This window comes from Pieris brassicae, chromosome 7 (genome assembly GCF_905147105.1).
Source record: "Pieris brassicae chromosome 7, ilPieBrab1.1, whole genome shotgun sequence".
Taxonomy (NCBI): Eukaryota; Metazoa; Arthropoda; class Insecta; order Lepidoptera; family Pieridae; genus Pieris; species Pieris brassicae.
The window spans coordinates 9,729,119-9,757,066 of NC_059671.1; the positions used below are offsets into that span (position 1 = coordinate 9,729,119).

General features: G+C 34.1%; 1 protein-coding gene across 6 annotated transcripts in view; it reads left to right on the top strand.

Moving 5' to 3' along the window:
- The window catches only part of LOC123712512 (trehalase-like), a 29,076-nt gene extending 1,909 nt beyond the window's left edge, over positions 1 to 27,167 (top strand). Inside the window, exons 1-2 of one of the 6 annotated variants that reach the window (XM_045665635.1) lie at positions 9,330 to 9,413; positions 25,120 to 27,166. In XM_045665635.1, coding sequence (XP_045521591.1) covers positions 25,120 to 26,919 — 1,800 coding nt within the window. In that variant the 5' untranslated portion in view covers positions 9,330 to 9,413 and the 3' untranslated portion in view covers positions 26,920 to 27,166. Of the gene's footprint in view, positions 1 to 48; positions 75 to 124; positions 542 to 4,220; positions 4,288 to 9,329; positions 9,414 to 25,119 lie in introns of those variants that run through there. The other 5 variants (XM_045665639.1, XM_045665640.1, XM_045665638.1 and 2 more) reach the window with 5 other exon arrangements.
- Positions 27,168 to 27,948: the final 781 nt, after the last annotated feature.

Sequence of the window (27,948 nt, forward strand, 5' to 3'; positions counted from 1 at the left end):
GCCGCTGTTTCATCTATATTAATAATTCAAAATCATTTATTCATATAGGTAACACAATGTACACTTATGAACGTCAAAAACAGAAATATATATGAAATGCTTCTAATTTTACATTTACTGCCAGTTCTCAAATCAAGGGCGTAGAACGGAAGACAAGAACTGACAATAACGACGCCAAGTTATTGTTTAACACAACGTTTCTAAGGAGCTGCAACCATTACACCGTGTTCCACATGACATCTTAAGTAATTTATAATAATAAAATAAATTAAAAACAAAGATTTGTCTTCTATCACGCTTTTATGTTTTTTTAATTCGTATCAAGATGTAAAGTATGCTACGTACGCTAAGTAGTACTAGGCCTAGATTTGAGTTTAATTGATATCGATGTCGATTATGTACGCGATGCGCCCCTATGTATAGTTTGATGAGTTGTAAATAACACTGTAGCCTTCAATTATGACAGTAACTATGTGTTATTATAATAATTTACCATAGAGCTTGGAAATTATTAATTGCCTACTAGACTCCGACACATACGATAATGTTTTTTTAATTAAATGCTTATACAAAAATTTTATATAATTTTAGGGAGTTTACTTGTTCAGATTCTTACCGATACATCTGAATCCCGTTCGTCAAAAATGTATAAACTGTAGTATGTAAAAAGATGTATAAACGAGTCGTAACTATGAGCGTCCGTATGTCGAAAAACGTATGGGTTTTGTCGTGCTTACTGGTGTCATACACATCGTCAAGTCTCGACTCTGATAGTATATACACAGAACCTACACAGTACTGTCAATGGCTATTTACGTTTTTATCTTGAATGTTATCTTTTTATTAGTGGAATTATTTTAAGTACTTAAATAAAAATAATAAAAGAGACGCAGAAATGTGTCAGTTCTAGGTCCGATACGTGGAAGTGGTAGGTGCCCACTGAAGTATTTCCGAACCAATTCGACTTAGGGTCCTTCAAGAAAAGAGCATACCAATTCTTAGAAGTCCGACAAGGAACTCGCGAGCCCCCTGGCATTGAGTGTTCATGGGCGGCGATATCACTTATCATCAGATGAGACTCCTGCCCATGTGCCTCCTGTTTGTTCTATATAAAATAATTGCAGTCTTGGCCTTAACCGGTCTTTAGCGTGCGAATCCCTTCCGTGAGGTCGTAGTTGTCGCAGTGCACCCATGAACATTCTATGTGCGCATTTAGTACTTGGCCGTATGGTGAAGGAAAAGATCGTGAGAAATCCGGCATGCGTTAGAACCTATGGATTTACGGCGTGTCAGGCACAGGAGGTTGAGCGTGCCTAATAGAAGACAAACGATCACGAGACATACATAAATCTGAGAACAATAAAGTTTGTAGCGTCAACATATTTTTTTAAATTTATTTATTCCACAGAATAATACAATCTAGATCATGGTATATTGGATTTGAAAACTATGTTTTTTATGAATGTTACAATAGCAAAATAATTAAAATAATTCTTTAACTTGTTTTTGAAGTAAAACTTCTTTATCGCCGTTGTAAAAAAAAACGACACATTTTTCGGTTACGCGTCACACTTTTCTGTTACGCGTTATATTTTTCTTGTCCCTACCACGGTTGATTCGAAGAGATTCGAAGCCATTAATAACAAACATATGATAACAATAACAATGATAGTAATAATTCTACTTCAATTAATGAAATTCTGTAACAAACTACTACTACTAGTAATAAGGTAAAATGACATAATTGTATTATTGTATTCATGTCTATGATAATAAAGTTGTTAAACTTTATCTTATTTAACTTTATTTAACCATTGTCTGTAAAGTTGCATATTGTAGATATCATTTTTCGAAAAATCTGGAAATAAAGAAGTTTCACTTCTTCTCTTTTATAAATAATTCTTCACATACGTGAAAGCTTTATAATTATTGATGCTGGTTCACGTTAGGCTATTTAATAACTGACCGCTTAATCCATTTATGAGCAGTAAATACCTCAACCTTATCATAGACGTAGTTTGCTCTTGAAGTACAGACCTGAACCTGAGTTACAGCTCGGGTCTGCACGTCAAGCTTAAATCGTATTTTTTATATCATCTCGAAAAAAGATTTAAAACAGAAATTAAAACGGTAATTTTACATAATCCTATGGGTAGGCGCTACTGGAATGAAATGTATAGGACGAAAACAGAAAAGATGGACATATGACATAATATAACTGGCGGGAAACAACTGGATCAATGTCGTTCAAGACCGAGAGAAATGGAAAAATATGGAGGAAGCTATTACCCTAAGTAATAAAGCTTTTATAATAATAAATGTTACAAATATATATGTAACATACGTAAGGCAAACGTTATTTTGTGTTAAACGTTACATTATAATGTAAAACCAATTGATAATTTTGAAAACGGAAAGTTTCAACTTTTTTTGCAAACATTTGCATAACTCGTTTACATTTGAATGTCGGCCGAAAACTAATAAACACAATTTTAATAATATTTATTGAGGAATACTCGCGGCTTTGCTTGCTTTTCAAAACTCGAAAGAAGTTCTATTCCGCAGTTATATGGAAGAAAAAGTCAAACTGGCTTCCAAAAAGGTGGCTGTTTTGGGTAGGGCGTATACATACAGCTATACACATCGTGATCCATGTGGTATCGCATTATTTCAGTATAATTAGTATTATTATTGTTTTCATATTGTTACGAAGACGGGTCGACTGCAATGTTTCTAGATTTTTCCACTAGTTAGAGAACTTTTCAGCAGGCTGTAATATGATTTCTGACCGTTTCAGGAGAGGGTCAATCACATATTAGAAAATTGTAATTTTCATAATGTTACCCTAGTTTTCAGGAAGCTGAAACCTTTTTTTCAGTCGGTTTCAGAACATGTGAAGTCGATTGGTGCAGTTTTCAGGAGACCCGTTTTCAGGCCTAGGTATACCCCTTTGATGAAGGAATATTCTAGACCGAACTTTCTAGGTGTGAGACAAGGACGAAATGATACGAGAGAGAGAGAGAGAGAAGATCAGAACTTTCTCGAAACTAGACTGAGCACTCTAGAACGCCGTACGACAAGGACGGAGCAACGTGCGAAAGAGACAAAGAGTGCGGACGTTCTAGAATTGTGCAATCGCTACTCAGTAGCAAGCCCGCCTATAAAGTTCTCGAATATTGTTTAGAATTATTCCCAGGGATATATAAGCGAGCCGAAACGCGACTCGCCTTTAGTTTTGAATGCGATAACACGAGAGGAACACCGAAGCGATAAAGTGAATACAAGTGATAAAGTACAGTGTGAAGTGTGCATAAGTGAAGTAATTAGTGATTGTTTTGTGTGTGTAATTAGTGCATCTCTGCGGTTAATTTGTGCCCATAAATTCCTCATTGATTAATCAAGAAATAAACCTTTGAAGAAATCTACGGCATTTTCTATCCGATCCCCTAGCTCGTAACAATATGTAGCCAAGTTCACATTTCAAAGATCGTCATGCTCGCTTAAATGCCATTGCTTGTGGCGGCGTCCATGCGTCGGGTTGTGTCTTTCCCTAAAACCACCATCACACACCACCATGCCTCCTGCTGATAGAGGACAAATCTTTGTTTTTAATTTATTTTATTATTATTAATTACGTAAGATGTCACGTGCAACATGGTGTAATGGTTGCAGCTTCTCACAAACGTTGTGTAAAACAAAAATTTGGCGTTTGAAGAGAGTGGTGAAGAGTTCATTGCCAGTTCTCTTCCGTTCTACGCCCTTGATTTGAGAACTGGCCGTAAATGTAAAATTAGAAGCATTTTATATACATTATGTTTTTGACGTTTGAAGTTTACATTGTGTTACCTATATGAATGATGATATGATTTTAAATTTGAATTTACAAGACTCAAGTACGAGCTAATATGGAATACTGCTCACATCTCTGGGCTGCTGCTTCTAAATACCAGCTGCTTCCGTTTGACCAAGTTTAGTGAAGGGCTTGTCGAATTGTCAATCTCCATGATGTGGTCGATTCTCTCTCTCTACGCAGAGACATTGCTTCTCTATGCGTATATCCTACAAAGTGTACTATGGAGAATGTTCTGAAGAGTTGTTTAGGTAAATCCCTCCTACCTCGTGTCAGAAGATGTACCTATTACAATTAAAAACTAAATGTTGGGCATAGCATCAGAGGACAGTCAATATCGAGCAAGTCAATAATGCATTGGTACATGTAGGTCACATGAAGAGGAAAAGGGACAGACCATTCCTAAGGAGGGTTGATGAAATAAGAGCCATGGCCGGTTGCACATGGGCTCGAACTGCCCAGGTCAGAAATTTATCATGGCAATTGGAGGAGGCCTTTTGCCAACAAAAGGAAAACAGACAAGGTTGTCAAGGGAATGTAAATATTCAATTATATTTAAGTAGAATTGTATGTTGTCTGAATAAAGACTTATATTATTATTACCTCGTTTCAACACCGTACGAGCCGTATAAATTTCATCGGCATCACCATGATGGACGTCTTCCACGGTCTGCTTCACACTTTGTGAACTTTATTTGGGAGGTGTAGTTATACTATTGTGTATACCAGAATCTTTTATGAATCAACTTATTCAGCTTCTGAAAACATCTCCATGTATAAATTTTCTATCTTACTACTTTCTTATAATTATATTTCGAAGTTGGGTATGCATAGTTATTAATACGGGGGATTTAGTTATTAATTGCATATTTTGATTTTTTTATATCCAGTAACATGAACAAGCATAAAAAATTACTAAATTTTTAATGCGGGGTCGTTGGGTATCTGGCATGATGAACTGCGTGTCATATTCGATTGCCATTGCCGGATATCTTTGCAATCAACGAGACTTGGCTTAGGGCTGGGCAGGAGGCGCGTGCACCAACTATACCAGGATACACCTTTCGCCATAGACCCCGGTCCCCTGAGCAGAGGTGGAGGCGTAGGTTCGTAGCAGAGGTGGTGGCGTTGGTTTTTATGTTAGGTGTGGTATTAGTGCGCGTGTCTGCTGTCCTCCCCATTGCAATCAATTTGTTGAGCAGTTATGGCTTAAGATTAGCATCAAATCACTACGTGTTAGGTACGGCGTATCGTCCGCCTTGGCTGAATTTTGACGTCCTCTTAAACATATTGACGGAGAATATCTCGTTGTTCGGTAGCTGTGATTACTTGGTGCTTACTGGTGATTCTTCTTAACCATCTAGACAGTAATACAGCTCGTCTTAATGTATTTTTGAAAACAATGGACTTAGCTAATCATGTCAAGGATCCTACGCACTTCACTTCTCGCAGTCAGTCACTCATTGATATTGTTTGCACAAACGCTCCAGTAAATGTCGAATATATCCCAGATCTTGGTGCATACGCTTTTATTCTTACTGACTTTAAGTTGAACAGACCTAAAGCACCGCCCAAGCGCATAACGTTCAGGCCATTAAAAGATATCGATATATCTAATCTTAATAAGGTTACTGCATCGATACCTTGGCATTTAATTGAAAGGATTACTGATGTGAATCAAATGGTTGATATTTTCAATCGTTATATAATCGAACTCTTCGACAGGTTTGCTCCAATAAAAACAAAAGTGATAAAAAAGGTATCACACCCGTGGCTTACCAGTAATGTAATAGAGTAATATAGTGGAGTTGCGAAATGATTGGTTGAAAAGAATGGTTAATTGCATTTTATGAAAAATAGCTTTCATATCATCATAAAAATACTAAGTTGCTTTAAATTTAAAAAAAATATATATATTGCTTGACTTTGCACGTACAGATAATCTACCCCAGTACCTATGTGATGCTGATGAGATGAATAAGCATTTCTTGGATATCTTGGAACCTGTCAGTGAGCATTACGTCGGAAAGCTTATTTTGGACATGAAGGCATGTACAAGCAATGCACAGGGGGTTGACGGAATTAATAGGGATATGTTTATTTTAACGCTACCTTATACTCTAAATATTATAACAGCCAAGGATCTATTTTGGGACCCCTGTTATTTATCTTATATTTAGCATAACTTCATGTGTAAAAAATTTTGTCTATCATTTATACGCCGATGACCTGCAAATATATCTTCCTGTTGATAGGGCCTGTGTTAATGTCTGCATCCGAAAAATAAAGGAAGACTTGGAACGTATTTCGGTTTGGTCCCATAGTAACGCTCTCCTCTTAAATCTAACAAAGTCGAAATATCTTATGGTTGGCATCAGAAAGCAAGTGTCTGATCTCGCAAGACTAAGTCCTACAATTCTTGCTGCTTTGAAAGGTTACCTACGCTCTTCCGGTTTACGGGCCTTGTGTAACTGCTAGATCACAACAGTTTATCAAGAGCGTACAAAATGCATGCGCCCGATTTTGTATTAGCATACCACCTCGGTCACATGTCACCCCCTATTTGAACAACCTAAACTTTTTAACAATGAAAGGTAGACAAAAATTGTATTTGGCATGTTTGTTATTTTATGTAGCATGTACTAAACAACCCGAATATCTTTACAAAAAGCTCCTCTGGCGTAGTAATGGCAAAAAGAAAGTGAGGAGTTGTACTCAGGAGCTCGCCATTCCCCAGCATCGGACGGCTACGTTTCGTGGGAGTTTTAAGTATAGCGCGACAAAATGTTGGAATAATATCCCTCCTCCGTTGAAAAAACTAAAATCAAATTTTCGTCGCAGTTATATAAAAAACATCTATTACTTACTCAAACAAAAATCTCACGAAATATAGTTTTTAATCCGCCCAAAAGTATTTATTTATCTATTTCTTAACAATTATTGTTATTTTAAATTTAATTTACACAAGACTTCATTACTTACACAGCTAACTTTTACTACTACTATTATAATTATTTTTTGTTTCTTTAGAAGAAAGTATTAGTATTATTACATTCTTATTCTTTTTTGCGACTGAGGCGCAAACTAGCACCTGTGGTCTCTGGCAGAATGACCAGCGCTGTGGAACAACTCTGCTCCTCAGCATAATGCTGAGCAAGGGCCAATTACAACCACAGCACCCACGCATCACATACTTAAAACATATCTTGTTCTTAAAAAAAAGTGTTATCTCTCATTCATTCTTATTTTTTTTATCTTTGATTGTTGTTATTATATGTGTTTCTGTGTGTGTGTTTTGTTTATAATAAATGGTTTTTATTTTTTTCTTTGTGTCGAAGTCTCCCCTTTCTTAAAAAGTCTTGTCTGTGTAAATAGTGTCCAAAAGCCCCGTGGCCAGTCAGGATCTGCGCCATGTGAGGTGCGAAACGCTTTGTCATTATAGCACTCGTTCCAGGTGTCTATAGTCTTGAGTCTTGTCAGTCGTCGCAAGTAGGAAAGCAGGTACGCATCGACCCTATTCGCGTCCCCGTCTCCCCGACGGTTTCCCCGGCGAGAGCGTCTGCCCTCTCGTTTCCCGGAGTGCCAACGTGCGCCTTCACCCAAAAGAGTTCAATTTGAAATAAATGTTATGTCTATATTTCAGTAAATAAAGTATATATCTCAATTTAATAAAGTTTATATTTCAATTAAATAAAGTTTATATTTCAATTAAATAAAGTTTATATCTCAATTTAATAAAGTTTATATTTCAATTAAATAAAGTTTATATCTCAATTTAATAAAGTTTATATTTCAATTTTATCGTGCAAATTCTTAAAAAAAGACACTAGTCGATGAATTATATATGATGTGGTTGTTTTTAATAATGAAATAAAATATTTACGTACCTAATTTAGTTGACTGTTGGGTCTATTTCTTTGTAAAAACAAATTTTGAATTAAACAATGGCTGAAACATTTGTAAAGAACCTCTTTTAGAAGTCAAACAAAGGAAAATAATTATTCTACATTTACTAAGTACTCTTATCTTTCTCAGTATCCTTGAGATTTACCTAATTGCTTTCAATTATTGCCTGCCATTGACTTACATATAAACACGATAAAAAAATCCAACATTGTTTTTGAAGTGAAACTTCTTTATCGGCGTTGGAAGGAAAATTACCCTCAAATTTTTCCGTTACGCGTCAACCACGGTTGATTCGAAGAAGAAGATTAACTATTAATAACTAATATATATATATATATTAGTTATTCTCTTACATTTAATAAAAAAAATTAATTTAGTAGTAATAAGGTAAAGTGAAATAATTTGTATTCATGTCTATGATAATAAAAGCCTTTTGTTAAACTTTATCTGATTTAACTTTATTTAACCAATTTCTGTAAAGTTGCAAATAGTAAGATCATTTTTCGAAGAATAAGGTAATAAAAAAGTTTCACTTACGTGTGTACACTAGTACACGCATACATTTTTATTTATAAACTGAAATAAATTGAGCAGTGTCCTAGTGTTTTCAGCGTGCGACTCTTATCCTCGAGGTCGTAGCTTCGATTCCCAGCTATGCATGAATTGGCTTTTTTTCTATGTTCGCATTTAACATTTGCTCGTACGGTGAAGGAATCCATCGTGAGGAAACCAGTTTATCTTATACTCAAAAAGACGACGGCGTACGTCAGGCATATCACCTACTTGCCTATTAGATTAACAAATGATAATGAAACAGATACATAAATGTACATACACAAAAAACAAAAGAACAATTTTAAAAGGCGTTTGAATTTTTTTATTGTTTATGTAATAGGAGGCAGGAGGCTCGCTAGTGCGTTGACGGCCTTTTAAGAAATGGTACGCTCGAAGGACTCTAAGTCGAATTGTTTCGGAAATACTTTAGTGAAAGTAATAAGCAATCGCCGGTGCAAATTCTCCTAAGGGTTTGTTCGTTCGTTTCATTTTCTTGACATCTACCACTGGATACATTTCCCTCCACCCTTCCGACTACCCGTCCAACGATTCGCCGACAGGTCCTCGGCCTACATTCCAGGACTTATGTATTTCCGTATCAATTCATTGTAATGGTTTCTATGTTTTCGGTAATTTTATATACATTGTTTGGACAGCTTCTTAATTCAAATCGGCCTTAACGATTCCAAACTTTAATCGTAAGTGATAAAGCACGACCCATTCTTAATATGCGTATTAAAATCTTTTATATAGTAATAAAAGTATTTAAATTGATTTGAAATCAATATCAACACGCCTAACTAACTTTCTCTATTTATCAAATCTTAGAACTAGAAATATCCTTAAAGATCCATTATTTGTTAAGTACTAACTAAATGTACATATAACGGTCTATAATTGGCAATCTATTCCACTGATCTAAAAAAATGTGACCCACAATTTCCAATAGGTATGCGCGCGCGCACCTCCATGATAAGGCCCGAACCTGCGTTTGTTCTTAGATAAATTGTATCGGCTAATTCAGTTTCCTTCCGACCGCTCACTGTCGCGTTCGTAAAATAATGTACGACAAGTGTTTGTGCTAATCTCGTCGTATTACAAGGTAGTGTATTTTTGTAATATTTTGTTTTACGCTAGTCTAGGCGTGAAGATAACATTAAAAGGCCGCGTAAATCGTTATATTAATAAATATAATAATAGTCTATATTTTTAATGAAAAATAAGTTAAACATATTTGACAGTTTCAAAAAAATTTTAAGTACCGTCATTGCGCGATTTTCATTTAGTTTTTTTTATATACATCAAAATATATTTTTTATAGTCCGCTATGTTAGTCGTCTTAAAACTTAATTTAATTATGAAAAGGCTTACGTTTTATAAAATTAAAACCTGATATATTGAGAACAGTTTCTTTTGCCCAATATAAGCGTAACCGGTTCGCGAAACTTTTGCAATCTCAAATTTGATATATCTAGTTTCTAAGACAACCTTTGACTTGTTGTATTAACTGAGCTTATTGTTTTTTTATATTATTGAAAAAAAAAGAAATTACTCGCAAATCTTAAATTGGAAGTGCATGTTTATTATTTGAAATATTCAACAATTAAGATTTATGTTTAACATAATTGTCATATATATATGTCATTGAGCAGTGTTGGTCTAGTGACTTTGACGTGCGACTCTCATCCCTGAGGTCGTAGGTTCGATGCCCGGCTGTGCACCAATGAATTTTCTTTCTATGTGCGCATTTAACATTCGCTCGAACGGTGAAGGAAAATATCGTGATGAAACCGGCTTGCCTTCGACCTAAAAAGTCGACGTCGTTTATCAGGCACAGGCTGATCACCTACTTGACTAAATTATTAAATTATCATGAAACAGATATATAAATCTGGGGCCAGACCTGAAAATGCTGTAGCGCCACTGATATATTTACTTTATTTTATAATTGTTATATAACATAGAAAAGAAAGTTTGGAGCTTTAATTAATAATGAAATAAAGCACGTTCCGCAGTGGCTGTGTTGACGAAAAATTTACGACCTCTTAATATTTGAAAACACGGCTGGAAATTTTATTAAAAATCTAATATATTATTATCTTAACTTTATTATTCAAGAAAAGAGCGTACCAATTTTGAAACCCCACAACCATTGTCCATGGGCGGCGTATTACTCAACATCAGATGAGCAGCCCCAGACCCGGAAGGTCGGAAAATATATTCCGCGTAATTATAAAAAAATATATAATGGTTATGTTATGTTATCATAAGGAAAATCGAGGAAAGCGAGAAAAAAAACGATTTTTATGTACTGACCGGAGTTTTGTATAGCATTTGTCGCACACACTACATAAACGTAATGTTGCCTGGAAGAGTTCTGGTCGTTGAAATTAGCCTTTAGATTTGTTAGCGTTTTTACACATTGCCCCGGGCAACAAAGTCTTTAAGAACTGTTACGACTGTTTTTATGTTTTCTCATTTTTGACTTCTTCGGGTGATTTGCAATATTTTTTCAGAATTTTTGTAAAACATTTTAGGTACTATAAAAACACGATGCTGTCTTTATTTGTTCAAAATGTAAGTTATACTTGTGTACCTAATTTTCATGAAATAGATAGCAACAACCATAAAGATAGTTGTAGTTTAGATTGTAATTCTACCTAATAATCATAACAGTTAACGCGACAGTTTAAAACAATTAAATATGATAAATATTTTAGAACTATTTACACTAAATACATAACAATCTTTATATTGTCGAATATGAAAAAATAGCTTTCATTTGATATATACAATACAATTGTAGTATACTAGTAATAATAGCATTGCCTTGGTTTATTTTTCCTAAAAAAAAGGAGTTCGACTACATATAATCGACCTATTACTTGTTATTCAAATGCGAAAATAGATTCAAATTCATAAAAAATCTTCAACATATTAATTAATGCTAAGATTTTTATAGTGATAAATAACCGTGTAAGTAATTTGATATGTAGGTACTTTTTTATGTTTATATATCATACTACAACAACCTTTTAGTCGTGAGCTTCTGATTTGTGTATCTGTACCGATATCATTTCTAATGGTCAAGTAGGTGATCAACATCCTTCTGACATCGTCGACTTTCGATACAGAAAGTCCATTGGTGCACAGCGATCCGAAGCGACCAGGATCGGGTAGGGATGAGAGTCGGACGTTGAAGCCACTAGACCAATATAGCAGGCCAGCGCATTGTTATTTTTACTATGTTTTTTTAAAATTGTGTTCCGCAGCCCAACTCTTTTAATTTCTTCAGGTCAAGACAGCTTCATTCGCCTCTGTAATATTTCGTTGCCAGGTCTGCTTTGGGCGGCATCGTCTCCGCTTAACACTTGTATACATAATAATACAAAATGAGTAGGAAATTTAAATACTAGGGCATGTAGTTGACGGTTGGCCATATCGGTATCAAGCTATCTATTCTAGGCAACGTTAGTAATGGAATCATTTAGATTTGGTGCCAATTCCCATAGCCATGGCATCATGATCCTCATACACGTTAAAGCACCTGTCGACTTGAAACCCACGGCCCATGATTCCCTACTCCAAAATAAAACCAAAGTTGGAGGAAATACTCTGTATGAAAAATAATATTATTGATTGAAAATATATCACGTCGAATAAATGAAAACAGTTTAATATAAAATTGGTTATCAAGTTATATCGTGACGAATAAATTTTTTAATAGAAAATTGAAAATATAATTGCGTTGTTGAAGTGATTAAATAAATAAATGTTTGTTTGCTAAATTCTTTAAGGTTGAGGTCGAAGTTTGACCTTATATTATTTAGAGAATTTTACAACGCAGTGCCAAAGTTATTAGAGCATAGACTTTACGTAAAATCATACATTTTTGCAGTACTTTTTCAAATATACTCAGAGGAAACTCATTCGACTAATTATTATTTTTTATGCCAGTTTCCTGACGATGTTCTTCTTCACCGTACGAGTGAATGCGTAGAAAAGTCCATTCTTGCGATGAGAGTCGCTCGTTGAAACCACTAATCAACCACTGTTAACTTTATATATATATATATATTAAAAGTATAAGTACTGTAATTGACGGGAAAAATCGGTACTATTTTAAGTTTCGGTGTTTCAAGATCATCAGCACTTTTTGTGAGATGTAGATTCTTTGACTTAAGTCATTTTTTTAAAAGTTGGGATTAGAACGAGACAAATTCGAGTTAGAACTTAAGACGCCAGAGCAACAATAATATCGATTAATTACACCTGTTTAAATATATTGTTAAGGAGTAATGAGTAATAACACTTAGCTATGAAATTTGTGTAATTGTTGCATATACCTAGGTAACACTGAATATGTTTAAAAAATGAAAAACGGCTTATTGTAGACAGTTGCCAATAGTTTAATTGTTTTTCGAAGTAATCTCCGTTCTCGTCGCATTCCATGGAACTGAGAAAAGCAGTGGGGCCATTCTTCGTAAGGGGTATCTTCTATGGCATTTTCTTATGCTTTCACCGCATTTTCAGGGCTCGTTAAGTGAATACCTCGAATTTTATCTTTAGTTCTTGGAAATAAATGAAAGTCGCAGTACGCCAGGTCGGGACTGTATGGCGGATGAGTCATTATCTCAACACCTGCCATTGTCAAATATTCAACAGTCCGTTTTGCGGTGTGCGCTGCATTGCCATAAATAGGAGCTATTTCACTATGCCTCCTGCTCATGCAGGACAAATCTTTGTTTTTAATTTATTTTATTATTATTAATTACTTAAGATGTGATGTGGAACATGGTGTAATGGTTGCAAGCAAAAACGTGGCGATTAAAAAGAATGGCGAAGAGTTTACTGCCAGTTCTTCTCTTCCGTTCTACGCCCTTCATTTGAGAACTATCAGTAAATATAAAATTAGAACCGATCGGCATTTCATATGTATTTCTATATTGACGTTCATAAGTGTACATTGCATTACCTAAATAAATATGAAATTTGTATTTAGTAAACTAATTTATACATTTTTCTTACACATACATAATCGATACAAAAAATGTTACTGAAAACTTTAAGCGTGTTATTTAGAATTTGATAAAAAAACAAGTTTCTAATCAATCGAAACGTCGTTATGTAAATTATAAATTGTTTTTAACAGTTATTCAAAAAAAAAATTTTTGTTATTCTTATCTGAAGTACTTTTTGACGTGTAACTCGATATATATATGTCGGAGAGATATCGACACTCCATCGATATGGACATCGTCATTAAAGGGTTTAGAAGGAGTCATGTGAGTAAAATGCGAGCACAAACTACACGAATAGTTATAGTACAGTATTTCATTTGATTGATTCCTTTTAACATTACAAAGAACAATTTAGCTTAAATTATAACGAGCAGTCGGTTCATCTCACTTTTAATCACAATCTACTATACCCAACTCGGTTCAAACTTGTACCTATTTGGTATTCGTGTCTATATAAGGTACTGAGTATTGTAATGAAAGGCTCTTCAAGACACGACTATTTAATACGAAAGTTAGTACAATACTAATCTATATTAAACATCAATACATTTGTATCAATCATAGGCACAATACATCCCCCTTAATATATGTTATATAAATTATTTAATTAAATTTATAGAACAAGTGTTTACAATACTAATCTATATTAAACATCAATACATTTGTATCAATCATGTTGGCACAAACTCTCATGACCACAATCTACTGACTCCTCCATCTGTTCTGTCTCCTGTTCCCTGAACTACTATCAAAAGTTAAGATGGGCGCCTCGACCCCACTCCATTTGCTCTGCTCTGATTGGTCGTAACAATATTCGTTAAGTAATGAAGATTCCAAACTATAAAACAATTAAATAATAATTATAACTCTTTAAAAGTAGTAGGAGAAATCTCAATGATTATTGAAAGCAACGATAAAAATCAATTGTCTCGATCAGAACATCTCCTGAAAATCCGAGCATTCCCTGATATATCTGTGTATTCAACCGCGCTATGTTAATATAATTATAACTCGCAATGTATAGAATATTTATGTTAAATTAATAAAAAAAACCTTGTTTTAGATGTTTCCACCCTAAAAATATTATGACTATAGTGATAAATGGAGGGGTGACGTAATATGAACCCACGCATTATATCAAAACGGAGTAATTCTTGATTACTATAATAACAATAACGGAGCCCGTTTATTTCCAATCTTTACAGTATACATTTCTTTTATACGTTTTTTGTTCAAGTTCCTCCTAGTTTCTTTTTTCCAGTCATTTCAAAATTCGCTTCCTGCTGATGCTTCTAGATCTTCTATCCACATTTTTTAGGGTACTTCTTCTCCTTTTTCCCTTTACAAGGTCCCCATTTAAAGTCCACCTTTTATCTCTACATCTTGCTATATGCCCCGTCATTGTCAGTTGTGTTTTAAGGCATAATATAAGGCATCAATAATTTTTCGCTTGTTACTTTATGTATTGTTCTTCTTTTAGTTCGCTTCTTTCCATTGCTTTCATTAGCATAGTGTTAATGTGGGTTTTAAGAATGATTTATTTGCAAGAATATGGAACAAGACAGTTTTCTTGAAGGGGTAATTGACAATGTAATTGTTGGTAATTGGTAAGTTTATCTTCAGGAACCAAATCTTTTTGCAGCGAATGTTAATTTGCCACTCTACCAAGTTCTTTATATTAGAATGATAATTATCTACCTAGGAATATAGACGAGCTCCATCATCATCATAATGCATATAAGATTCCTGCTGCAGTTATCGAAATCTGATCTTTATAAAATTTTGTTGAGAACCATCTTGATGCCGTCAATATTCTTATAAAAAAGACCCAATGATATCGGCCCTAACTCTGTTTCGCGTCGCGGTAATAGTTATATACCAGACATAGTAATAATAAACAACGATGAGATTTTAAATAGCCAATGTTGTCTTGATGGGGAAATAATTCTCCAAGTCTCACGACGGAAATAAACATGTTTATTTTAAGATCGTTATCATATCAAATGATATCACTGATATCATGGTGAGTAGGTAAAAACTTTTAAGATTAAGGGGTTTTTCATCCAAGACAATTAACATTCTTGATCGGAATTTCTCGTGAAAATTATAGTGAGTGTCTTCAATCATTGTTGGGTCATAGTTCGTGCTAGCCCTAAGGCTTACTCCGAAACGAAAGCCCTAAGTGTAACCGTCAGAATCGTATAAGATTTTACATACGGTATATACGGGAGTCATATAATATCAAGCCGAGTTGCGGTCAAGCAAGTTTAATTAATCACATACAAAAACATTGTTCTTGTCAAACTTTTAAACCTTCTATTGTTTTTTGTATAGAGAAAACTTTAGTAATTTGTGATACCAGATGAAAATGTAGTAAAGAATTCATGAAATATTTATAGAAACTGTAACGACAAAATAAATTAATTCATTCTTTTTTTATGTAACAGAATCAAATCGGGCAGGAGGCTCACCTGATGTTAAGTGATACCGCCGCTCACGAACACTCACTTTGCTAGAAGGCTCGCAAGTGCGTTGCCGGTCTCTTAAGAATCGGTACTCTCTTGATGACTGTAGGGAGAAAATTATTTCAAGTTCAAAAATACTTTTTTTATAATCTTGACCTGGCAACCGTGGTTTTAGCTATATATATTGTAAAGTTATATGTAAAGGTGCTCATTGGTATCGTAATTTTGTAGGGATTATCAAGCTTTGTTAAGCTCAATAATATATTTCTCATCATTAAGGCAGAAAAGTTGTTAGACATGTTTTGTTTAGACCATTTCTTTTGACTTAGCAAATCCGAATACTATGAAAGTTAATAAGTTAAGATCATTTCAAACAAGTTGTATGACTCAAAACATAGCGATTAAAAAGAGTGGCGGAGAGTTTATTGTCAGTTCATCTTGCCCGCTCTACGCCCTTGACTTGCGAACTGGTAGTAAATGTAAATTTACAATTAATTTAACTTCTTTTTGACGTTCATAAGTGTACTTGTTTACCTATATGAATATATATATTTTGAGATATTACCTATATGAATAAATATATTTTGAGTTTGAGTTTGAATATGAAATTCACAAATAACATAGCTATTGGTAAAAGATTTTCCGAAGTCGGTGCAGGAGATCCAATTATTACCCCCTACAACCTAACAGACTCAACCACTTTATAATATTTGTATAGATTGAAATAGAAGTGCGATATTATAGTTATAATTAAGTCTCAACTCTAAATATCTAAGTCACCCTGAGACTTGGAGAAGAAAATCGTCAACGGCCCAAAAGGCTGCGGCTGCCATTTGCGTTAAAAATTTGACTTCAGTCATCCCGATTCGAACTATGAAAGCTATAGATACAAAACAATCGTTCGGTGTTCTTGTAGCTATAAACAATCAATGCCTGCTCTTAAAACAAACAAAAAAATTGATAAAAAACGTGTGCATTTCACACGTGGTAGAAGCGAAACCCTAAAAATATTGGTTTCTAGATAACGAGACGAATGTAATTTTATTTTTTAGGTTTTATAACAATTATTAATTTTGATGAAAACTACAATGATTATAAAAGTTTTTATATTTAATTAGCTGACCGGGCAAACGTTTGCCATGTATATTATTTCCAGGAAACATTTTTTTAGTTCAATAAAAATAACCTATCTACTATAATAAAAAAAACAGGGGTTGATCGTAGAGGGGTGACAAAAAATAACAAAAAAATCGGTCTAAAATGAAATCATTAATAAAATAATCGAGAGTATGGGAACGACATTGTGACACGAGAATTATATATATAGACAGATAATATATAAATTAGACTTTCACTTTCTAATTGTAGTATTAGACTTTTCTTTAAATTCAATTTTAATTTTGATAACAACCAAAATAATTAAAGTTTAAAAGTCAATGGAACGAAAAAACAACTTAAACATTAAATTAGTGTAGTAAGAAGTTTTCACTCCAAAAAGTTTTTATAATTGATAAATTTTATCCAATTTTATGAATTTAATTAGTCTCTAATTTTTTGCACATCTTTGGTTTTTAATTCAGAAAATGATTTGACGTTAAATCTTATGAATTTATGGGCCTCTTTTTATCGTCGCTTTTTCGTTTCATCGACTTTTAAATCACAACGATGCTAAGAAATGTTCACTTCAAAAACAGTATATATTAAAATTGCATACAATATTAAATTAACCCATATCTTGAAAATCAAACGACTTGGACAGGGTCCCGCCTTATCACAAGTTTCAGCGATACTATGACAACAGCTTCTGTTAGTGGATATTACAGTCTGGATAAAATGTCATTTTACTAGTCCATTAAAAGCAGATAGTTGTGTATATATTAGTATTACTTTTTTTTATTCTGTGCCCTTGCACATGGTAACACAGAGTAAAAAAAGTGTATGAACCTATCAATAAATCCTCTTTTTATAATAATGTTGCTGCGTAAAATATTTTGTTAAAAATGCGTGATAAATTAACCGTGTAATACGTAATCAATTTTTATGTTCACACAGATATTTCATGCTACAATTGTTTTCACTAAAAATGTATAAAAGTTATATCGCGCACTGTACTAGAATCGCATTTCGCTTTAAAATAGAAAATGTATGAAGTATTTAGAAATTAAAAAAGAGAGCAGTGTTGTTCTAGTGGTTTCAGCGTACGACTTTCATCCCTGTGATCGTGGGTTCATCGGCTGTACACCAATTCACTTTCTAGGTGCGAAATTAACACTCGTTCGAACTGTGAAGCAAAACATCGTGAGGAAAACGGGACGCTTTTTTAGATACGGAAATTTGGCGGCGTGGCTAGGCGTAGCAGGCTGATCACCTTGAATAATAGAAAAAAAAAGATCACGAATCTAAAATAAATGAGGCAATCTGTGGCAATAAATAATTAAATCATATAATAATAATCTGTGCTGTATCTTGGCGTCAAATTTAATGTTTTTTTTTGTATAAGTCAAATCATTTTGTTTCGATTAGGCCTATTAGAAAAGGCGCTTTTGATATTCAAAACATACATGTTACAAGTTAAAATTATTAATGATTCTAGTTTCCCCTTCCAAAAGGTAGACAGAGGGAAGTAAGGGCAAGAAACTCCATACTTACATTTTTTTAAATAGTTTTTATAATATTTTATTTTATGATATATATGTGAATCAAACATGATAATTATAACGAAAAAAATTCAAAATCGCTTCTTAAAATTCTTCTTAATGTAAAAACTTTTGTTTATTTTGTATTCGTGTGCTGAAGAAACTATGGGGTTTTGCTGTATTATTCTATGATTACTAATTGTGAACCTCGAAACTTGGTGACTCAGAAGGCCAGTGAATTTTCCTCAAATTCATGCGACGCTTTGAATAATTATTTTTATTGAAGGACTGTCCAAGGTGGCTTTTGTGAAAGTTTACACGTATTTTGTAATGTTGCTCTTCAATAATCACGCTCAAGATTTCGGTATAGTTAGAAAACCCTTTGTTATTACGATGGTTTGTTACGCCTGGACATTGAAACTATTTTTATATGTGTAACTCGTTATTTTAAGCGCAGTTGGCTCTCTTTCTTCAGTAGCTCATGTCTGCGTGTCGTCAGCAAAGAAACATTTGTAGCAGACAATGTTCCCACCGGTGTCTGTCCAGTGTCTCTTTTATTAAAGTTTAAAGGACGATGAGTATTTCACTTGTTCGGTCTAGCTGCTTGGTAAAGATGACAATTTGGCAATAATATCAAAATTTTGTTAAATACCGCAAAATGAGGAAATTTGTTTAATATACATAAATACACCTATATGTATATTTTAACTATATTTCGATACTTATACAGTACCACCAAGCTCCTTCCACTTGACCGTATTCAGTGATGCATTTGCAGTACCCATGGGCGACGGTATCACCTAACATCAGATGAGCCTCCTGCCCTTTTAGGGGACTATAGAAACTACTTATAATAGCTATAAGTGAACTAAAAACACTTTTAAAAGCTACCCCCATAAAATAAATCAATCTTTATACATCGTTCTTAATACAAACAGAAGTATATATCTGTCTCATATACGAGAAAGAGAAAGATACAAAGGAAATGGAGTTCTTTAGATTTTTTATGAATGATGGCTAGTGACACAGTCATGTGTACACTATTATTGTCTAGAAATTTTGTTTTATCCGTTTAGTTCCAAATATATCCAGGAGCATTGCTTAAATTTAAAATAAATAATTGAATCAGTGTCGCTACGATCAGCCTCCTGTGCCTGACACATGTCAAGTTTTGGGTCTAAGGCAAACTGGTTTCCTCACGACGTTTTCATTAACCGTTCGAGCGAATTGTCAATGCGCACACAGAAAGCAATGGTCCATAGCCGGGGATCGAACCTACGACCTCGTCCTCTGAAGCCACTTGGCCAATATGCTGCTTTATGTATTATGTGTATGTACACTACACTTAACACAGCTACATAAAAACAATTATTTATTGTCCTGGTAATTATTATATGATATAATAGTTCGTAAATAATTTTGATTTGTTGAGTATGAATAATAAAAATAGATTTCCTTAAAGATAAGTCTTGAGTTTGATATCTTTTGTTATTTCCCTGCAAAGTATTACGCAAATAAGTTATTATTTTATAAATATCTGGGTATATAACAAACACCATAGCCATATAAAAGCCAAAATAATAAAAAATAATTTGTTCAAGACTCGATTTCTTAAAAAATAAATTTAATAAATTTAAACGGGCAGGAGGCTCGACTGATGTTAATGGAATGGATGGGTATATTTTAATATTTTTTAAATTTTAAATTGAATATTCTTCAAAGCAAACTTATATAATATTTAGGACAATATCGTAACTAACACAATACTAAGAATTGTCTGCTAAAATAAATAAATAATAATTATATTATTTGCGTGAAGTATTATAATAAATATTATTTTGATAACGTAATAATATGTTTTCATAATGATGATGTAGTGATAAAATAATATAAGAATTGACTATGATGATGTAACTACTAGACAAATTTGTACGCGTATGTGTGGCAGAATATGCGAACTTTATATTGTACAACCATTAGATTTTTGCACATAAATTATTATTATTATTATTATCCTAGGCCTAGCGTAATCAACTACCGTCAAAATCCAGTTCATCAACTGTGAATAATTTTATCTCTTTATTATTATTTATAAGGTTTATTTTGCTTTATGTAACTGCGATTAGATAAATAAGTTTCCTACATTTAACTAAATCTTTACGTAATACAAAAATGGCCTTTATCCTCATAAGAAATTAATAAACAATACTTTTGAGGTAAATACAACTATACATTCATAGTCGACTCACGAATTTGGTATGTGAAACGTGGATGGTTTTAGGTTCCTTAAGACTGGCCTACATTACTTTACGATCGATCCCTGTTTCCCATCCTTTCTTGTCCCCACCACCTTAGCCTTTCAAATTCTTATGTTACAAACATAATTTTTAATATAATAAAATGGAATTGTCCACTTAAGTAACTTTAAGGAAGGAACCTAGTAATTTACTAGGAAATTGTTACCGAAAATTACGATTAGCCCTCCTTAACAATTAAATTGACCCCCTGTGGGGTGTAGGCCCGACGTTGGGAAACAGTGATTTAGATTATTTGGCCATGTAGTCTGGAACGTTATAGCAGTAAGGCCGCATTTACATCATTATTACCCTGTTTTATGACGTGTAATAAGTGCCTAGTATCGGGTATAAAATGGACGTAGGTTCGGGACCTGGTGACTTAAAGCCTAGATCAAGATAACACTAGCCTTTATTTCCAAAACTTAATTATGAACATTGACCTTTATCTTATATGGATACTAAAAAAATTACTTTTAACTGTAGGTAAAATACGATGTACCATTTAGGAAGCCATCATATTCTTGCATTGTCAGGTTTTGGTTTGTCCACCGTTGGGCATAGGCCTCCTCCATTTTCACTCCTGTCTGTCGTGGGCCAGGTGACCCCAGCGCCGTTGCGGAAACCAGTGCAGCACTGTCTCGCTCCATCAGTTGTCGCACGTTCTTGCTATGTGCCCCACCCAACGCCATTTCAGATGGCACATCATTTTAGCTGCGTCTATAATATTTGTTTTATTTCGTATTGCTCTAAATTGTATCATGTTACTCAGATTCAAGTCTAACCTGCTCGTTGAAATGCTTGTATTTCTTTATTATTTCAGCTGCGATATTAATACTATGAGCACGATTCAATATCTATTCGTAACAAAACCATAACTCCTCTCAAGGCAATGAAATTTATCCTCATGCCACAAGCACCTATTGTTTTGTAATGTATCACTTTGTTATGGAGGTTGTACTGGATAGTGCCTTTTATTCCTTATTATTCATAATAATCCAGTTGCGTTACAGCCCTACATCGGTAACTCCTCAGATAACATCGGTTTGGTCATTTTTATTTCATAGAAAGGTAGGTGGACAAATTTTGTTAATTTATGGTTGTCCTCATGATGTTAACCTTCACCGTATGAACAAGTGTTAGCGCACATGGAAAAGTCGATTGGTGTACAGCCGGGGTTCGAAACTATGACCTCAGGGATGAGTCTGAAGTGAGAGTGAGCTGAAGCCACTCAGCCAACACTGCAATTCTTATTATTTATTATTTTATTTATTAACACTTCGTTACATTACAATTGAAAAAAATCATTGAACATAATTAAATCAAAAGGAGGGCAACTGGCGGCCTTATCGCTTTCGAGCGATCTCTTCCAGGCAACCTTAATTATGCATTTCTTTCTGACAAATTATAATTACGCTGTGACGATGAGAGAGATAGGTACTTTAATTTAAATAAAGCAATTAGACTTATTTTTAATATAAAGACGATCAATATTTTGGCGCAATAATCTCATTGAATCATGTTTATATTGATTACTAAGACATTTAAATGACTTTCTTTAATGCAAGTTGGGAAATTTTCTGAAAATATAGATTTTGGGTTAGGTCTTTTTATTTTATCTTCTGATAAAACTGGACAGGCGTTTGGCCACATTCCCACCTGATGTTAAGTGAGATGCGACCTATTGGAGAGCACGTCTGTCCAGGAGATGCCTATTTACCCGATATTGAATGAACCCTCATTAAACTGTCTAGGAGATATTGTAGGGGTTGAGGGGGGGAGGAGTTCCACTTCTCTGCTGTTTGGACAAGAAACGACGATCCAAATCTTGTCCTAAAACAACAATTACTTATCCAATAAGAAACTCACACACGAAATTAAAACAGACAAGAAATTAATACGGAAGATTAAGCTAGCAATAAATATTTAGAAAATGACTAAAAACTAATTAAAGACTAACAAATAGTAGAACTTTTGTCAGTTCACTCAACGGACAGTAAAAAAGGTCCGTTAAGTGAACTAAACTATTACAGCGAATAATATGTGAACTTCTTATTTAGTGATTATGTTATCATCTACAGTCGGGCTCTTCATTTCCGAAGGTTATGTTAATGGTGCCGCAGAACTTTACTCTCCACTGTCTGTGGCAAGCCTCTGCGCCTGGGTGATGGTGGGACCTGTAAGGGCCTTTACTTGATAGGTCCAGCGAATGGGGATATTATCATGATGGGTCTTTATTACTATATATTACGCTCCTGTGATGGATGAAAGTATTTTACAGTTAAAGAAAGCAGTTTTTGCCGCGCACCAGCGCTATGTATCAGCTGCACATCAAAGTATTTCCGAACCAATTCGACTTCAGGTACTTCAGGAAAGGAGCGTACCTTCTTAAAAGGCTTACACTTATGAGTTCTCCGGCAATGTGAATCTATGGGTGGCGGTATCACTTAACATCAGATGAGTCTCCTTTCCGTTTGCCTCATTGTAAGCAAGTCAATTAAGATCTCCACCAAATTATGGAAAATTATTCTATTTGATTAGCTACCTTGTAATGGTTCTACATAAGTACTAACTCAAGTCATAGAACAACTACGGGTACAAATTAATATTTTTTTTAGAATCGTCAATTAAAAATATCTTAAGTAATTCGTTAATAGTATCGCTAATTTAATGTTAAAGTAATAAAAAATTCAAGACAAGGTATTCAAGTTTGAATTGTTAATTAGTTGTTTGAAGCCATCTAAACTTTTTGCAATGTTTTTGTACAGGTCAAGGTGTTGTAATACAGGTTTATATATATGTAATATTATTTAACAAGTATGTGACTTTTGCTTACTCCTTCGGGAATAAATAAATAAATATACTTCTTTCTAATTCTTCTATTGTTCTTTGAAAATAAATAAGCAATTTTTTAATATACAACTTTGTTAATTTAATTTCACAATAAGTTGTTTTTCAGAGAATTTATATAAAACTATACACCTAAACCATCCTGAAGTTAGTCTAGCCACTGCTAGAGCGTGCGTTTTTTTGTATAGAATAAGGGGCAAGAGGCAGGAGGCTCACTTGATGTTAAGTCCGCCGCTCATCCACACTCTTAATGCCTTAATGCGTTGTGCATTGCAGGCCTTTTAAGAATAACACTCTTTTCTTGAAGGTCCCTCAAGCGAATTGGTTCGGAAGTATTTCAGTTGGTATCTTTGGCAGAAACTGCCTTAAAAACGCTTAGTTGTGGAACGACGGACGTCGAGGTGATACGGGAGGAATTTCGTATTCTGTCTCGACGCCCGATGATGAAACTCAGCTGCAGGTAGTACGTTTTACACTCACTTATGAACCAATTGTTATTTCTTAGTGCGTATTTTACACTCGTGAGGAAACCGTGTATTCGCCTGAAAATCTTGATGGCGTGTGTCAGGCATAAGAGGCCTTACTTGTCTATTAATAAATCACGAACGTTTAAAACCTTCCCCAGGAATACTATTTAGTAGCATAGAATATATATATTATAATATATTTTATATAAGTGTGTACGATTTCCGCTATTCTGTTGTAAATAGACCCGGACTTTATTTTATAATATGTAAGGATTTCAATGTATGAAATAAAAGATTTCCATAAATACAGATATTTTTAGCATTTTAAATAATCATAAGTATTTATCTTCGAAACATAATTATCCTTTTTCTGTGGTATTCAATTTATATAATGGCAACATTATTCCGTCAATAAAGTTTTAAAGACAACTTTTTACAGTGTTATGATGCAGCTCTTTGTTGTTATACTATGAATTTTCAACTAAAAATTCGAACTGATGACGTTAATATCAAGAATGTCGCTTCAATCGTATTTGCTCTGGGAATTATATATTATAAATTCTACATTGTACGATATGCTGTGGACGTCAGAGTTAATTACACCATGACGAATTGTGTTCAATTGTTATACAAATGAGCAAAAATTTTGATAGGAGCAATGAAAGGCTGATTAGTTCCAGTTACTTATGAGATGTAGTCACCGTTTCTCAAGTATTTTGTTGTTTATTCATAACAATTTACCTACATTATACAACACTTAATGGTAAAATATCGAATATAGCTTAAACCATAAATATAAACACGAATTTAATGCTTAGAATTATTTTACAAAAAATCTTATTTTCTGGTTAAATTATGGGTACTGAAATTTGGTTTTATAAGGATACAAAATTGTCTAACTCAATTTATTTTTATACTTCCTCCTAATGCTGTGTGACATTTAAAAAGCTGTTCGTACACTTATAAATAACAAAAAAGTTTTGTCGTCGGATAAACCTTTTATTAATAACTTGTTTCTGTCTTTTTTGAAATTAAGTTATTACCAACCAATAAAATTATTTTTGTAATTTTTCAGATGTTGGTAACTACATTGCTCCTGGTTGCCACCTTAGCTACAGCCGAAGACTTACCACCATCCTGTACTAAACGTGTTTTCTGCAACAGTAAGCTTCTTCATCATGTCCAAATGAGTAGAATTTTTCCCGATTCTAAAACCTTCGTTGACCGTCATCTACTTAACGATGAAGAGACCACTCTTTCTGCCTTCCAAGAACTTCTCGATCAGACTAATGATAAACCCACTGAGAAGCAAATAAGGGAATTCGTCAATAAGTACTTTGACGAGAGTAGCGAACTGGAATCATGGACCCCTCCAGACTTTAACTCGAACCCACAATTTTTGTCCTCCATCCGTGATGGAGAACTGCGTCAATTCGCAAAAGATATTAACGACATTTGGCCAACCCTTGGAAGAAAAGTTAAGCAAAGCGTCATAGAAAACCCAGATCAATACAGTTTTTTACCCGTCACTCATGGATTTGTTATTCCCGGTGGACGGTTTACGGAGCTCTACTACTGGGACACTTACTGGATCATTGAAGGACTCCTCGTCAGCGGAATGAAGGAAACTGTTAAAGGAGTCCTCGAGAATCTAATAGAATTAGTAAACAAACTCGGTCATATTCCTAACGGTAGTAGATGCTACTATCAGCAAAGAAGTCAACCCCCGCTTTTGACATCAATGGTCTCCCTATATATTCATGCGACTAACGATACTGAGTTTCTGAAAAATAATATCCAATCTTTAGAAGCCGAACTTAACTACTGGCTTGACACCCAAATTTACACATTTGATATTGGTGATAAAGCGTACACGTTACTTAGATACTATGCTGCAAGCGAAGGACCGCGTCCAGAATCATACCAAGAGGACTACACAAACGCGCAAATTTTCGACAACGACAAACGAAAAACTCAGTTTTATATTGATATAAAGAGCGCAGCAGAGAGTGGGTGGGACTTCTCGACCCGTTGGTTCATCAAAAATGGAACCGATAAAGGCAACTTGACAGATATCCACGCTACAGAGCTCATTCCTGTGGATCTAAATTCTATATTTGCAAAAGCGCTTAAAAATATGGCATATTTCCATGCCTTGATAAACAACTATCGTATAGCATCGCATTGGTCGCATCTCGCCAAACAATGGACTAACAATATTGAAAAAGTATTATGGGACGTAGAGGACGGCTGCTGGCACGATTGGGACTTGGTAAATAAGAAATTCCGAAAGTATTTCTACCCTATCAACATCGCTCCTTTGTGGATGGGAATTGCGGACAAGGAGTTTGTTGTAGAGAACGCACCACGTATCTTAAAGTACTTGAAAGAATCACACGGCCTGGATTATCCTGGCGGTATTCCCACATCATTGGTAAAGAGTGGAGAACAATGGGACTTTCCGAACGCTTGGCCACCACTTGTAAGTCTGGCCGTAAATGCTATTGAAGCATTGGAGTTACCAGAGGCTAAAGACTTGGCGTTTCGTGTGGCCCAATCCTGGGTAAGGTCATGCTACAAGGGATTCTCAGACAACAAGCAGATGTTCGAGAAATATGACGTGGAAGTCCCGGGACGAATTGGCGGAGGCGGTGAATATACAGTACAAACTGGCTTCGGATGGTCCAACGGTGTTGTCTTGGAGTTTATAGCGAAGTATGGACAAAGGATGTCTTTGTATGACATGAGAACAGAGTCGAGTGATCTATTATCGCCTCGTGAAGATGGCGTTTTGGATGCTTCGAGTGAAGACTCTTCTAAGTCAGATAGTTCAGATACTGAGGAAGTAATTATGATGACCTTTAAACAATTGTAAATATTACCAGTTAACCTAGTACCAGGTTATAGACGAGTATATTCAAGTTTTACGAGAAATCAATAGGAGTTACCGTTTTAGAATTTTATTATTTTCTTGACATAGCAATACCGGATTAGGTAGAAATAGACGAACAAATAATTTTTATAATAGATATAAAAAGTAACTGCAATTTTAACTTGAATATTATTATAAATAGATATTTCTTTGTTAAAATACTTTAAAATATTGTGCCATTAATGTTCTAATTTATGTTTAAATTACACTAATTATATGACAACATTTATATTATTTTTAAGTTATTATCCTTTGTTAAAATTTAATAAATAACCATTTTTAGTATAAGTGAAAAAAAAACTTATGACGAAGAAAAAAACAAAGCTTTTTGATTTAGAAATCCCTTTTTTACCATTTTGATAAACAAGGAAAATATATTAGTGTTTAATAGATACGAGACGACGAAAAAATGACTTAAAAATAAAACACCCTGGTGCTACTGATGAAAGTGTAATGCGTGAAAACAAAATTCGCGATTTTTATTCCTTAGATTGTTTAAAATCGATTAATTAGTTTTTTAGGCAATTTTCTTTCTTTAGATCTATTTGCCTATTTTAACGGCCCCGTGCTAAGACAAAATTTCTTCATTCCTTTTTTCCTCAGTATTACTAACTATTTTCGCCCTATTTGGGTTTAGTTCTGTTTACAGCAGTGTCTCCTATCCTTTCTAAAATTCTTATTTAATATTAAAAAATCTAATTGTTCACTTAAGTAACTCAAATTATAGGTTTTAGGAAGATAATAGGAAATTGTTAACGAAACACAGTAAGTAAATTTTCAAAACATAGCTAAAAACTGAAATTCAAATTCCAAATAATTTCAATAAATTTTCGAATAATCCTTAATATTAAAATAGTCCCCCTGTGGGGCGTGATCCCCACGTTATGAAACACTGGGTTAGAGGATAATTAATTTTTATATGTGAAGAATTGTTTTAAACGTTTTCTATAATATCTAACCTAACTCATGTTA